At 38.5% G+C, this 17,222-nt stretch overlaps 1 protein-coding gene across 1 annotated transcript; it reads right to left on the reverse strand.

The window, feature by feature from the left end:
* Positions 1-593: 593 nt before the first annotated feature.
* Positions 594-16,355, reverse strand: LOC149784370 (uncharacterized). Its single transcript, XM_089932982.1, has 6 exons — positions 16,142-16,355; positions 14,490-14,783; positions 11,239-11,424; positions 6,026-6,328; positions 2,083-2,319; positions 594-628 (listed from the first exon to the last, which is right to left on the reverse strand). The coding sequence occupies exons 1-6, from the start codon at positions 16,230-16,232 to the stop codon at positions 594-596; spliced, it is 1,146 nt and encodes a 381-aa protein (XP_089789108.1). The 5' UTR covers positions 16,233-16,355.
* Positions 16,356-17,222: the final 867 nt, after the last annotated feature.

Raw genomic sequence — 17,222 nt, forward strand, 5'->3', positions numbered from 1 at the left:
AGTATTTCCTCACCAACAGGTGGAGGTTGAGCCGCGGCTATGTCAGTTGGAAGGTCTCGTAAAATCTTCTTTGCCTGTTTAGTTCTTCTTGCTATTTTTTCAGCCTGCGCCGCAGTTTGTTTTGATACCGGAAGAAGATCTTCTTTGATGACAGTTGTAACTTGTTCAGTAGCCGCAGTGACGGGTTTAAATAGTTTTTTAGTGTCTTCTTCAAACTCAACTTTTGCTTCTTGCCGCGCTTGCAGATTTTTTCTGAATGAGTCTCTGACAGGAAGAAATTTTTTAATTGTTTCTAATCGTTCTCGTGCTGTTCTTGCAGTATGAGATTCTGGATGTATCATTTTATTATAACATAATAATTTAATTAATATCAGCAGAAGAGGAGCAGCAGAGAGGGCTCGTCTACAATTCTGTTTGGGACAAACAATAATCGTAGACGTGGTAATTGACCTCTATGAGTGGTCACTATTTTTTTTGGTAAAACACAAGGGTGACCATTCCCCTAAGTGGTCTGTTCACCCTCTCTGCTCCTATCCTGCATATACTGTCCTTTCTATATCCAAGTATGAAAATTTTTATTAACAGAACAAAATTTATTTCATTCTTTGGCTTATGAATTGCCCCATATCTGGAAGGAATAAAAATTAATCTGGCCACTACTGCAATACTCTCAATCCCCCAATTACAATCATGTTTATTTAAAGGTTCAAAATTAATTTGGATCTTTGCAAAGTCAACACGCCTTTTACCAATACTCTCATTTGGATCTTTGCAAAGTCAACACGCCCTCTACCAGTCCTTTCATTTGTCAGAGTAAATTAAAGGAAACAGTAACTTGCTATCATGACAATGTATCCATATATACAAATGTTTTGAAAGATGGAGGCAAGATTATAACAACAACACTAGTCAGATACCGGATAGTGCTTCATATTTTTTCTTCAGAATGAAGAATCATATTACGTATATCAAGAGCTCTCAAAAACCCATCTCATTATTAATTTTTTCTGATTCCTTTTGTAAAGTGAATGCATTGGAAAACATTATATTTGACATTCCTTAAATATAGATAATAAAGAATCGTGACTTCTTCCATGAAACCTGTGAAAATGTTTATTTATGTCGATATTGATGGTGATGAGAAGACAAATACGGCAACTAAAGTTAGTCTGTATTCACTCATCACATGAATTAAACATTATATATATATATATATATATATATATATATATATATATATATATATATATATATATATATATATATATATATAGACAGAGACAGAGAGAAATATAAATATCCACCAGACAGAACGGAAAGTGCTATCCCTGGATCCCTATAGAAGAATGCTTGATAATAGTTGGCAGAATTCATATTTTAATACAAATAATGCTATCATACTGGTCCGCGGGTAAACGGCATCCATCGCCTTGCCTGCACACACGAACCCATATTCCCTCACGACTAAGCACACATCACCAAAAAATGATGTTAATCAATCGGTGTTATATGTACTCGTGTGCAGTGGACACACTCGCATGACGACCTAATAATTAATTATCATGTATCTACACAGTCATTTCGGATTCCTATGAAAGAAATCAAGGTATAAAATATACACCAGACAGAACGGAAAGTGCTACTCATTATGCGAGTGTGTCTGCTACACAAGAGTGCATATAACACCGATTGAGTAACATCATTTGTGTGCTTAGTCGTGAGAGAATATGGGCTCGTGAGTGCAAGGCGATGGGTGCCGTTTACCCGCGGACCTGGGATCGAATTTCCGTAAAGTACGAATTAAACATTCTCTAACCTGTATGATAGTATATATATATATATATATATATATATATATATATATATATATATATATATATATATATATATATATGGAATAAAAGGTGGTTCCGTCTCATTCATGCACAGGGCTTCCAATAAAAAATACTTGTGTGAATTAAATCATTTGCTTATAAGAAACTTTGGTCTCGATATTTCCATTATTGTCTCAGTGATGTTAGGATGTGTAAATTTGATCACACGTACTACATGTTATAAGCTGTTCAAATTTACAATATGTACCTGTCATTCCTCCTCCACCTCCACCTCCTGCTCCTCCTCCCCCGCCGCCAGACATCCCGCCAGCTATACAGAAGGGACCAGTGCAACCTCCTCCTCCCCCTCCTCCTGATCCTCCTCCTCCGGCACCAGCTCCCATGCCTCCTCCTTGACCTAGACAGAAGGGACCCGAGCAGCCAGCACCAGAACTGGAGCCTGCTCCGGATCCCATGCCACCTCCAGGAAACATGGGGTTCATACCTAGTCATTATTATACAATACTTGAGTACTCCAGCCATTACAATCTTTCAAAGTGAAAAGTTTGTATTGTGTAAGAAATTTCCCACTTTTACAACATCAAACATATACAATATTCTAAAGTCAAGGAGGTTTTCACAACTGAAAGCAAAAGGAAAAACAAGAAAATATTGATTTTGACAAAGACAGTATGAAAAGTACATCTTAAGAGAGATAACTAATTTCATAAAGGAAGATAAGCGTTCGTATCTTGTTTGCAATGAAAGTTGCAAATGGCGAGATGTAGAGGTCACAATGCCCATCCGTCCGTTTGTCCAACACCAACTTTTGTTTAATTTCTCCTTTCTTAAACCCCATTTCTCCCATTTTACATCAGTAGATTGGCATCCAACTCCAGTTTGCATAAGCAGATTGGCATCAATCTCCCGTTGACAGAAGTACATCGGCATCAAACTCCCGTTAACAGGAATAGACTGGCATCAAACACCTGCTGACATAAGTAGATCGATACCAAACTCCCGTTGACAATAGTAGACTGGTATGAAACGCCCACTTATGTAAGTAAATTGGCATTAAACTCCCGTTGACTATAGTAGATCGGTATCAAACTCCCACTTTCGTAAGTAGATTGGCATCAAACAATCTTTGACATAAGTAGATCAACATCAAACTCCCGTTGACAATAGTAGATTGGTATCAAACTCCCACTTACGTAAGTAGATTGGCATCAATCAAACTCCCATTGACATAAGTAGAGTGGCATCAAACACCTGCTGACATAAGTAGATTGGCATCAAACACCTGCTGACATAAGTAGATTGATATCAAACTCCCACTTAAGTAGATTGACATCAAACTCCCGTTGACTATAGTAGATCGGTATCAAACTCCAGTTGACATAAGTAGACTGACATCAAACATTTTTTAACATAAGTAGATTGGCATCATACTCCCGTTGACATAAGCATACTGGCATCAAACACCTGCTGACATAAATAGATTGGCATCAAACTCCCACTTATATAAGTACGTTGACATCGAACTCCCGTTGAATATATTAGCTTGTTATCAAAATCCCACTTACGTAAGTACATTGGCATCAAACTCCCGTTTACATAAGTAGATCAACATCAAACTCCCGTTGACAATAGTAGATTGGCATCATACTGCCGTTCACAATAGTAGATTGGCATCAAACTCCCACTTACGTAAGTACATTGGCATCGAACTCCCATTGACTATATTAGATTGGCATCAAACTCCAATTTACATAAATAGATTTGCATCAAACTCCCGTTTACATAAGTAGATCGGCATCAAACTCTCGTTGGCATAAGTAGACTGACATCAAACACCTGCTGACATAAGTAGATTGGCATCAAACTCCCCTTTACATAAGTAGATCGGCATCAAACTCCCGTTGCCAATAGTAGATTGGCATCAAACTCCCACTTACGTAAGTACATTGACATCGAACTCCCGTTGAATATATTAGCTTGTTATCAAACTCCCACTTAAGTAAGTACATTGGCATCAAACTCCCGTTTACATAAGTAGATCAACATCAAACTCCCGTTGACAATAGTAAATTGGTATCAAACTCCCGTTTACATAAGTAGATCAACATCAAACTCCCGTTGACAATAGTAGATTGGTATCAAACTCCCACTTACGTAAGTACATTGGCATCGAACTCCCGTTGACTATATTAGATTGGCATCAAACTCCAACTTACATAAATAGATTTGCATCAAACTCCCGTTTACATAAGTAGATCGGCATCAAACTCTCGTTGACATAAGTAGGCTGACATCAAACACCTGCTGACATAAGTAGATTGGCATCAAACTCCCACTTACGTAAGTACATTGGCATCGAACTCCCGTTTACATAAGTAGATCAATATCAAACTCCCGTTGCCAGTAGTGGATTGGTATCCAACTCCCACTTTCGTAAGTAGATTGGCATCAAACTCCCGTTGACATAAGTAGACTGGCATCAAACACCTGCTGGCATAAGTTGATTGGCATCAAACTCCCGTTGACAATAGTAGACTGGCATCAAACATCTTCTGACATAAGTAGATTGGCATCATGCTTCCGTTGACATAATTATACTGGCATTAAACAGCTTCTGACATAAGTAGATTGGCATGAAACTCCAACTTACATAAGTAGATCGGCATCAAACTCCCGTTGACAATAGTAGATTGGTATCAAACTTCCGTTTCCATAAGTAGATCGGCATTAAAATCCGTTGACAATAGCAGATTGGCATCAAACTCCAACTTACATAAGTAGATTGGCATCAAATTCCTACTTACATAAGTAGATCGGCATCAAACTCCCGTTTACATAAGCAGATTGGGATTAAACCCCTGTTGACGTAAATAGATCGGCATCAAACACCTACTGACATAAGCAGATTGTCTAAAACTCCTGTTGACATAAGTATCTTTACATCAAGCTCCCGTTTACATCAGTAGATTGGCAATAAACTCTCGTTGAGAGAAGCTGATTGGCGTTAAACTCCAGTTTACATAAATATATCGGCAACACAGTCCTGCTGACATAAATTGATTGGCATCAAATTCCTGTCGACATTAATTAGATTGGCATCAAACTCCCACCGACAGGAGTAGATTGGCATGAAACACCCGCTGACATATGCAGATTGGCATCGATCTCCGTTTACTATATATAATAATATATCATGCTATAAATAACCCTACAATCGTGCGGCTTAAATGGTCAGAGAACAGAATCACAAGAGGCAATGGTTTAAACTGTGGTTTAATGAACGTGATAATAAAATAAAGATATTTCATGCTATACTGACTTAAGTCATATTTGAGTTTACGCCCATGAAAGCTGTGTAGATGAAGTAGCTTTATGCTTCTGAAGTCAACAGTAAACTGTCTTCGTTAATGAATATACATTGTATTTTGTGACAGACTGCCCTATCATGTTTAATGATTATTGTGCATGTTAATGCGTAGACATGCATGCACCAGAGAACAGTTTTTATTCAAGTCTTTTTTTGTAGCTAGTCGATCGAGTGGATCAACAATGATATGATATAAAAGTTTCTGAAACATACTTATGAATAATGACTCAACAAAATAAAGAAAAATACATCTCTTGTCGGTATTATCACATTACAGTACCTCCGCTTGGATACCACACAAATATTGGCTTCATGGATTATTTTGTGACTTGTATGCTGTGTCAAATGGACAACATATCACAACTTAAGGTCGCTCAAATCTAAATTTATTTTTGCACGATAATTCCTCACACAATTAATGCTATGACCACATTTTAACTTTTGGTACGGCACAAATAGTTTAACAGCAACACTGGAAACGTGAATGCTCTACGTTTCGTTATTGATACGTCGACTCTGTGTTAGTTGTAATGTCAGGCTTTTTGACAGCTTGTAATCATTGTGATGAAAAACCCATTGCAAATCACCGTAGCCTATTTACATGTTTGCTCGTCTGTTGGACCGTGCAGAACCTCCTTATATTTTGTTGTTTCATATAATGTGTTGCACATTTGTGCAAACTATTATTCATTTATCTTATCTGGGAGACCACAAAATCGTGGCATGTAAATATCTTATGAATGCAGCTTAAAAGCAGTCTCAAATTAGAGTATAAACAACCTATACTACGAAGGTTACGCAATATAATTTAAAAGCAATTTACCTCCACCGTTGGCCGACCCTCCAAAACCTCCTCCTTGAATTCCCCCAAATCCGGCTGGATTTGACGAACCACCTCCGTCGAAACCCGAACCTCCCGTTCCTTTGTCGAATCCGGCTGCAGACGAATGTCCGCTACCAAAGCTGCTTCCTTCTCCTGATCCGTCGGAATAACCTCCGTCACCACCACTACCAGTCGCTGATCCAGACGTCATCCCGCCATTGTCGCCATCAAAGGATCCATAATTACTCCCAGATCCTGTGTCTTGACCATCTCCAGTATGCTCATTGACATTTCCGTTACTCTCTACAGGAAGTAGAACATGATAGAACTTGATTGATTTGTGCAAATTAGAAAATAGTCAATATATAAATAACAATTCCTATTCAATGCACTGTTACATAAATAAATGAATAAATAATGTCGATAAAAACCTGAGTGAACATAAATCATCCTCCTCCTCAGAGAGAGAGGACTAGAGAGAGAGAGTGAGAGAGAGAGAGAGAGAGAGAGAGATGATAATCTAAGATGGAATTCATTATACACATACTTATCAAGGTATTTAGAAGTTTTTAACTCTTCATTTTTGAATAATTGAACTAGTTTGTACATCAGGGGTCTCACGTACGCGACCCGCTAAGCCATATCCTGTGTGCCGCAAGCTGTATCCTCTGTGCCGCAAAATGATTCGCGTCATAAGGTGACATGAGAGATAACAAAGTTGATACGACCCTTGGGCCGTCGAAAATGTATTCAAGCAGCCCTCTCCTGATTTATGCCTGCATATTAGACTTAAAGTTAGATTTAATGAGTCTCGGTTTTGTTTCTCAGCTGGATTTTTTTATGTCCAGAGACACCCATATATGTCTCCATTCAAATTTTTTTTGATCTGCATATATGCAGGCATGGATACGTTCTAATCATTTGGAAAAGTTTGGACGATTCTATTATTTTTGCGCAATATGAGAACTTACAAAATGCCGTGTATTAGAGAAATTTGCAGAGCGATTCATGTTTCAGAGTCACTTGAACTTACAGGCTACCAAGTTAGTGTTATCGTTTTCTCCAATACTCGTCTACTGATGATGTATGCAAATTCATGACGTTTAACAATTTCCTCAAAGCAGATCAAGTTAACTTAATTCCATTAAGAATCATACCATATGAAACTTTCTTATATAAAAAAAAATTCTTAACGCAACGTTTAATGACATCGAATGGACATGCGCATGGAAGTCTTTTTGTGTGATCCAAAAGTACACATCTAATAATAAATGAAGTCAACTGAAAGTAATGTAACATAAAACCCGCATGCCCTGTCGAATAGCACGCGAGACAGTAATTTAATTAGTCTAGTGTGCTTATCACATGGGTTTCAGGTACACATTCGTCAAAATGCCCTTCCCAATTTAATATACTACGCACCTTATCTGGTAGCAATAAACCACTGTACTATGTAGCGAGATATTGACAGAGAACCAGTCTGACGACTGTACCTCAGAACATAACGGTCAATTTGCAGCCGCTGGATAGAATGAAATTGATAATTTAAATTCTTTCTATTTTTTACATGATTAAATGATCATTGTTGGGTATTTATCGATGTTTCAATTTTACCCAATCACTCCGAATGGAAATAAAGTCCGAACGTTAACCTTGTGAGTGATTAAGGTACATTTTACACTTCAATAAACATCCAATAGTGATTATTTAATCCTTATAATTCTAATTTTCTTCCCGTCATCATTTTAGCGGATTTCATCAACAAAGCATTCGATTGTAAGTAGATCGTATTTTTCCTTCTTTCTTATATGTGTATGATCGTGATTTCCAGTTATCATCCTGCATATCATGTGACCTTTATCATGACTTTTACGATCTTTTGAGGGGGCCCCGAGTGGCCGGGTGGTCTAAAGCGCTCTCCGTTACGGATCACTGCCATCTCGCCTCTGTCTGCGTGGGTTCGAGTCTCGGATTCAGCTAACGTGGGTATGTCAGATAGCTTGCCAGTAGCTTTTCGTGGGTCGGTGGTTCTTTCCGGGGTTTTTCCCGGGTTCTTTCCTCCACCATTAACACTGGCCGCCATGTATAGCCTATCGTGTGCTGAAAAATGGTGTTAAACCCTACAACAACAACAACAACAACGTTTTTTTGACATTCTACTGTGAGCATAGTGTACACGAAGTAGCAGACAATTTCCATTTTTAATAAGCACTTGAATATTGTTTTCACAGTAATCAAGATAAGCATAGCTGAAAAATAGTTATGTACTTAAACGTGCAGCGGTTGAAGTTAAGTGTTCCACAAACAGGCCATTTGGCATTGATCGACCTGGACTCCATACGGCTTGTTGAAGTGTTCCACAAACAGGCCATTTGGCACTGATCGACCTGGACTCCATACGGCTTGTTGAAGTGTTCCACAAACAGGCAATTTAGCACTGATCGACCTGGACTCCATACGGCTTGTTGAAGTGTTCCACAAACAGGCCATTTGGCACTGATCGACCTGGACTCCATACGGCTTGTTGAAGTGTTCCACAAACAGGTCATTTGGCACTGATCGACCTGGACTCCATACGGCTTGTTGAAGTGTTCCACAAACAGGCCATTTGGCATTGATCGACCTGGACTCACTACAGCTTGTTGAAGTGTTCCGCAAACAGGCCATTTGGCACTGATCGACCTGGACTCCATACAGCTTGTTGAAGTGTTCCACAAACAGATCATTTGGCACTGATCGACCTGGACTCCATACGGCTTGTTGAAGTGTTCCACAAACAGGCCATTTGGCATTGATCGACCTGGACTCACTACGGCTTGTTGAAGTGTTCCACAAACAGGCCATTTGGCATTGATCGACCAAGCCTCCATACGGCTTGTTTAGTCCATTTCGAAAAGAGAAAGCTTCTCTTTATTGTTTTTGGAAGGGGTGTGTGTGTGTGTGTGTGTGTGTGTGTGTGTGTGTGTGTGATTAGGACTTTTAACGTAGCTTTAAAAAAAAAATCAGTCATATCGCTACGATGTCTGCAGTATGTGAGAAAGCTTGCCAGTAGCTTCTCGTGGGTCGGTGGTTCTTTCTGGGGTTTTCCCGGGTTCTTCCTCCACCATTAATACTGGCCGCCATGTATAGCCTTTCGTGTGCTGAAAAATGGCGTTAAACCCTACAACAACAAAAACAACAACAACGATGTCTGCAGTGTGACAGTTTATAGTGATGTGTAGCACTGGGGCATCATGACGCAGACATGTAGCATGATATCCCACCCAGTTACATTATCCTGACACCAGGCCAACCAGTCCTAACACTAACCTCTTAATGCTGAGCGCCAAGCGAGGCAACTGTTAGTACCATGTTTGTAAGTTTTTTGTATGACTCGGCCGGGGATCGAACTCATGACCTCCCGCTTCCGAGGCGGATGCTCTAACCACTTGGCCACCGAAGCGGTTTTTGGAAGGTAAATATATTCTAGATCAAAGCTGAATCGAGGACTATCTCATTATTTTTGTCTGTCTCGATTAAACTTATGGATAGAATCGAACTTTATATTTTGCCTTATTTACATTCGTATCATTTCTCAAGCTATCTGCAGGGCAAATTTCAGACTATGTACTAACATTACCATTGCAATTTCAACCACTGTTCTTTGAAAGCTAAAATCTGTCTCAACATCATGGAATGTTTATAAGGAATTTTTCAGTGTAAACATAACTTTTTACATCCTGTCTTAGGTTAAGGAGATTTTCAAAGGTTGTTCTGATATTTGAAACTTACAGCAATATATTTTACATGACGACATTTGAACTTTGCCCATTATTTTGTACAGAAATGTGACAAAAAATCCATCAATATGCTTCATTGAAGCATCAGTCTTTTGAGTCACTGTGGGATAAGAACTTTTGCATTAGACACTCGACACAGCCTTGCGTCTGACGCAACATTTTGATCTTCGGGTGGAATTTTCCTAATACACCAATGCGTATGATGGATCCTATTATTCTTTCATTAGCTTCTTCACTGCGTCAGAATACATAGCACCATCTTCATTAGTCAATGGTCTCAGTCGCTTGTATGGTACGAGAGGCTAGAGGACCGCTCCGGTGGTCAAGTAGTTAGAGCATCCGCCTCGGATGCGAGAGGTCGTGGGTTGGAACCCCAGCCGAGTCATACCAAATACATAAAAATGGTACTTACAGCTGCCTCGCTAGGCGCTCAACATTAAGAGGTTAGTGTTTAGGACTGGTCGGCTAGGTGTCAGGATAATATCACTGGGTGGGACATCATGGTAGGACTGTGAGATTACATTGTTTGAACATCCAATTGGCGATTTTAGTCTGGAGTTGCTTACGGGAGGTGGAGTCAGGGACGGGGTTGTTGTTATTATGATGTATGGCGTTGGTATAGACAAAGATTTACCTAAAATGACATGGAGAATGCTTGGGGACCAAAAGCGGTCCCATGAACTGACCGATACATACACAAATCCAGACCGTTTATATCCAATCACATTGCGAAAAACTCGGTCAGTTCATAAGAACTGGAATTATAGTATACATCATCTTCTTAAACATAATTATCAGCAGAAATACATCTTTTTGAAACTTGATGTAAAAATATAGAATATATAAAAGCCATCCCAGTCCTTGTTGTAAGAGGCAACCTGAATGTTGCATTATGACAACGACCTTACGCACATTTAACTCATTAGGTCATTGCATAGCAAAGTGATTTCATCTCATTAGGTCATTGCACAGCATGGTGATTTCATCTCATTAGGTCACTGCATATCATAGAGATTTCATCTCATTAGGTCATTGTATAGCATAGAGATTTCATCTCATTAGGTCATTGCATAGCATAGAGATTTCATCTCATTAGGTCATTGCATAGCATAGTGATTTTATCTCACAGAGGCTGTATCAAAGATTGACGCGAATCATGGTATAGTATCCAACACGAGTTCTGTTCCTAAGGTTGTAAAAAGAAATCATGAATATTATGGTCTATGGAAATAAGGTTAGTGACGTAGATCTGTATGCGGTGAGAGAGCTGTTTTGTTTTTACCCAAAAATTATTTAGTTTAAACATTGCTAATTTGATTAGGAAAGATATTATCGTGGAGAAATAAAGTTAAAAAATAAAACGTTTTCTATTATATACATTGTTTTACATTTATTAATTATGTGCATTCAAATACCACGAGAAGTAGGACTTACGTGAGTGAGAGGCGGCAGAATTTGTCTTCATACAATGGCATGTTTGACATCCTTCCTCGCTGTCACGTTCCCCAAGGGTGTACCCATCCTTACAGCTGAGCATGCATATCACCATGGCAAAACAGTACCTAGAAGATGCGCTATCTTTTGAGCCACTGGATTGGTAAGATGAAACGTGGGAGGAACCTTTAAGACAGGACAAATTACAACAGTGTCAAAGAGCATGCATGCACCGGTACCATCCTTTCCGTCGTTACTTGAGCATTGCTTTGAACTTATAGCGTGGTTTTTATTTTATACATGATTGCAATTTGTTCACACCATATTTGCTTTTGAAGTGCATGTGGGGATGAAGATGTATCAAACAACTAAAGCAAATCTATGTAATCTGTTATCCACGTTATTGTCAAGCCCACTTGAGTTGGAAGAGAGACATGACAGTCATTTTCATTTTTGATATTTCATGCGTTTGGTTCTAGTATTTCCTTTGCATATATATCTTAAACCACTTAATAAATTTTGATCCTTTCGTTGCATGAATGACGTTTTGATGAAGGCCACAGTCATCGAAAATTTGTGTTTTGGTTTCGGTTACAGCTTCGTAAACTACTTAATGGATTTTATTCATACTTGGGATGAATTCATAATGAAGTTGAGACAATTCATTTTGTGGCATGCTGGGGTCGATATGACATGTGTAAAAGCAATGCTTTGATCGTAGGCTCAACATGCATCACTGGCGTACTTGTTTTAAATAGCCTTGCCTTGATCGTGGACCGGACACGCAGGCGCTGCCGTACTTGTTTTAAATATGCTTAAATTTGTATCTTATGCGGACTCTTACTCCAGCAAAACCACCGCAGCCAACGATGCATTAAGGATATATACATAATTAAACTGTATTGCACTGCCAATCTGGGTTACTGTTACCTACTTATTAGGCTCATTTACCTTTGCCTAAAACCTGTAAACAGCTTTTATTAAGTGTGTGTGTGTGTGTGTGTGTGTGTGTGATTAGGATTTTTAACGTAGCTTTAACAATTTTTCAGTCATATCGCTACGATCTCTGCAGTGTGGCAGTTTATAGTGATGTCTAGCACTGGGGCAGACATGTAGCATGATGTCCCACCCAGTCACATTATCCTGACACCAGGCCGACCAGTCCTAACACTAACTTCTTAAAGCTGAGCGCCAAGCGAGGCAGCTGTTAGTGCCATTTTTGTAAGTCTTTGGTATGACACGGCCGGGGATCGAACCTTCAACCTCCCGCTTCCGAGACGGACGCTCTAACCACTAGGTCTCCGGAGCGGTCACTTTTATTAAATACTCTTTCAATTATTGTTACCAACATTGCCGACAGTTTGTTGTGTTAACATAAATGGGATGCCGCGTCCTAATTTGGAATATTTTTGAAAGTGACACTGACTCATACCATGGAATATGTCTCGTGTGAGATCATTTTCAGTTAAAACACGGTGTCACCATAACCCCAAATATTGCTTTGGGAAAAGTCTCAAGGATTTAAAAAAAAATATCTTCTAATGATAAACGACGTTCATCGTACTATTATGCAATCCCTCTCGATTATTCACTACATTGTACGTACCAATATGAATATCACATGTTAGCGGTGTGACATTTTTGACCATACAAAATTACGTTTTGTTAAAAAAAAAAACAAAGTCATTTAGGAGAAACTGAGGATATTTGTAATGACAAACCATCTTATATCCCCTTGTTTAAAGAATCAAATTTTGGAATTTTTTTGTTTCCTTCCATCCTTCTTCCTAGTGTCATTTTAAATTTTTAAGATTTATTGTTCAACTGTATATATTTTAATAGAGACGTTACAATACACAACATCAACAATAGTTCTTTTCAAGCCACGCCAATTATTTCTAGATTTATAGTCCTTTTAATTGTGAGAGGTCAAATCTCCTGTAAGGTGTTTAATGTTACAAGACTATCTTGCCTATAGATTCTTCACACATACTGGTATTAATCCTTTGTAAATGTTGTTCTTTATATTGTTTTATGCAGAAGTCTCCCTTGTAAAAATCTAAACGAACCCTTGTATAATATGTCTTTTACTTACACTCAACGTATAGTCCTTGACCTTTCTTTGCTTACACTCAATATATTGTCCTTGGCCTTTCTTTTACTCTCCATCAGCGAATAGTCCTTGACTTTTCTTTACTTACACTAATTGTATAAAATCCTTGACCATTCTTTTACTCACACTCAGCGTATAGTCCTTGACCTTTCTTTTACTTACACTCAATGTATAATCCTTGACCATTCTTTTACTCACACTCAGCGTATAGTCCTTGACCTTTCTTTACTTAACACACAATGTATAATCCTTGGTCTGTCGTTTACTCACACTCAATGTGTAATCCCTGACCTTTCTTTTACTCACACTCAACGTTCAGTCATTGACCTTTCTTTTACTCGCACTCAAGGTATAGTCGTTGACATTTTTTTTACTCACACTCAACGTATGGTCCTTAACAGCCTGTTTCCACCATCTAGTTCTTTAATAAGATATGCAGACTTTTGTAAGGACTCTGTATGGCACTGAGTAAAATTATTAAGCATTTTAATGTTCACTGTAGTCAAGGAATATATTCGTCTTTGTTCCTGCTTCTCCTTTTTCGGCAATAGGGATTTACTGCATGTTGACTGAATAAGGACCTTTATGCCCTTAGAAATTATGCTGCAATCAACTGTGCTTTTTCGGTACTGCTTTTCTTGATGCAGTATGATCAGTCACAGACTATTTCCAACGTGGATGATGATGATAAGGCTAATATTGACAATGATAATGTTGATAATTATCATCATCATTATTGATATTGTGATATTACAATTTAGTTATCCAGTAATTATTATTACTGGTGGTAGTAGTGGTGTTCATGGCGTTGTTTCTGTGATCGTTGGGTTTCCATAATTGATTTGCTATTCTGAAATGTGAGATCGAGGGTTTTAACCCGAGTCATACCAAAGAATTATAAAAATGGTATTTACAGCTGCTTCGCTTGACGCTCAGCATTAAGAGGTTAGTGTTAGGACTGATCGGCCAGGTGTCAGGGTAATGTGACTGGGTGGGACATCATGTTACATGTCTGCGGTTTGATGTCCCAGTGCTAGACATCACTATAAACTGCCACACTGCAGACATCGTAGCGGCATGAATCAAATTGTTAAAGCTACGTTAAACACACACACACATTCTTATCACTCCATTTTACCTTGCGACGTTCCGCAATCACATATGTTGCATCCTGCAGAGTCCTTTTTCCTGCAGCTGGGGTGACACTCATAATTGACCTTGGGACACTTAGAGGTGTCGGGAGGAAGATAGTATCCGTCTTGATTTGTTCCACCTTCAATAATGTTACTGGAAAGGAAACTCGGATAAGCTATAGGGCCTCTACCCAGTCTATCCTGATTTGTTCTAATGTCACGTGCTTTTCTGTTCGAACTTCCACCATATACGCCATATCGATCCAATGATCTTGCCTCCAAAACATTATTTCCCTGTGCTGCATTCAGAAAAGGTATGTAGGGGTATTTAATAGTTTCACTTTACAGTAAGCACAAAATAAGTATATATATATATATATATATATATATATATATATATATATATATATATATATATATATATATATATATGTAACTTTGTACATTTTCAATGAATATTGTTTTCTTGCTTGCACTGTATGATTCGATGTACGAAAAAAGTACTGATGCAATGAAACTGTGAAAATCACTCAGTATTATAGCTAAGTACGTTAAACTAAACCGTGAAAGTCACTCACTATTACAGCTAAGTACCTAAGACTAAACCGTGAAAGTCACTCAATATTATGGCTAAGTACCTAAATCTAAACTGTGAAAGTCACTCAATATTATGGCTAAGTACCTAAATCTAAACTGTGGAAGTCACTCAATATTATAGCTAAGTACATAAAACTAAACATGATTCTGAATTCCTTACTGTAAAAAACGCTATAGTTCAAATGTACTATGGGTAGTAGGTCTTGTATACATTCTTTGTTATTATCGTAAGCATTTGTATCATTACTCTTTACGATTTCTGACGCTATAGCCGTTAAAGGGATTCATTTCGTATCGACAAAAATTCTCTCTTACCGCTACCAACATTTGGAGGCGTAAGGAGTCTGGCCCAGCATAAAACGGGATCTACCTTTTCCATAATTGCTAATTTGATTACTAAATGATCACCATCAATGAACTATTGACCATTGTACATGTAAAGTTTCACGTTATCGTCATAATTTCTGACAGGGGTCATTGACTAACGTGACACATGTGAATGGCGTACAAAATAAACTTCTTGTATGACAAAGTAACCTAGGAGTCCCTGGTAGGAATTCCTTCGTCAGCAGTCCCTCGGAGCATGATTTTTATGTATGTGCACATTCCTATAAGAAGAGAAACGCATTGGGTTACCTTCACGGAAATAAAGGCCAGACTGGAAATCTGATTTTAATTTGCAGCTACCATAAGTAAATGGTATAACAAATTTTAAAAAAGAGCAAAAGATCGGACAATTCTGTCTTTTCAGTTAAATATTACAGTTCATTGTTTTCCCTACCAGGCCAAAAAGAGCCGACCCCGTCGAGAGTGAGGTCCGGGTTACGGTCATTGCTGAGTGACAAAATGACTGGCGATAGGCCGACTCTTTCATTCGACATCTTAGCATTCTTAGTTCCTCCTTCTCGGTGTCATTTCAGCTTGCTGACGAAATAATCGACGTCAAAAATGGTCGGTATGGTGCGTGATGATTTTAGTCTTCAATACGATAACCCGACCATGCTTAACGTGAAAAGAGTTTGAAAAATTGAAAATTGAAAGTGGAATGTGACTACATTACCTAGCACGATAAGAGATGCACACCAGAAAATCACCATCCAGGACAACCAAAAGGAATGTACACAGCAGATTAACCTTTGCACGTAGTTCATCCCGAATATAAAAATTCAAAACCCTGTAATTGATCACAGATACTCGATATCTCAAAAATTATTCTCTTGAAGCATGGGGTGTAAACATGGCCTTGTCTAGTCTTGAGCAATTCTGGCTGAAGAAAGTTTTTGGAAGTATGTATCTGAAATATAAAATAATTAAAATGTTCATGATAGGTAGGTATGTAGATAGATAGATGGCTAAAGGGACAGATTAGCTGAGATTGGGCAAGAATTGTGAAAAAAAAACAAAAGTTGACAACGACTCACCTTCATGTTAGTCACTAAGCAGACGGTTAATGCTTGATGGGTTTCATCATTCCACTTGAAATTAATGGTGCTTACTCGCCATACTACACACCTGTAACAACCTTTTAATGCTAGTAATATTACACAACTATTGCAACTGTATATATGGTAAGCATCTACACATCTATAGCAAAATTATCCATGGTAATTATGCAACAAACCTGTAGCAACCCCGATCATGGTAGTCATACTACGCACATGGTACAACCCTGTCCATGGTAATCGTACTATGCACATCTAGCAACCCTATCGATGGTAATCATAATACGCACATGTAGCAACCTCGTCTATTAGTCATACTACGCACATGTAGCAACCCCGTTCATGGTAGTCATACTACGCACATGTGGCAACCCTGTGGATGGTAATCATACTACACACATGTAGCATCCCCGTCTGTTAGTCATACTACGCACATGTAGCAGCCCTATCCATGGTAATCATACTACGCACACGTAGCAACCTCCTCCATGGTAATTATACTGCATCCACGTAGCAACCCAGTCCATGGTTATCATATTACGCACATGTAGCACCCTTTCCGTGATAGTCATACTACGCACATGTAACAACCCCATCTATTAGTCATAATGCGCCCATGTAGCAACCTCGTCCATGGTAATTATACTACGCACATGTAGCAAATATGTCCATGGTAATCATACTACGCACATGTAGTAA

Source organism: Sinohyriopsis cumingii, chromosome 14 (genome assembly GCF_028554795.1).
Source record: "Sinohyriopsis cumingii isolate HCF-2022 chromosome 14, ASM2855479v2, whole genome shotgun sequence".
Classification (NCBI taxonomy): domain Eukaryota; kingdom Metazoa; phylum Mollusca; class Bivalvia; order Unionida; family Unionidae; genus Sinohyriopsis; species Sinohyriopsis cumingii.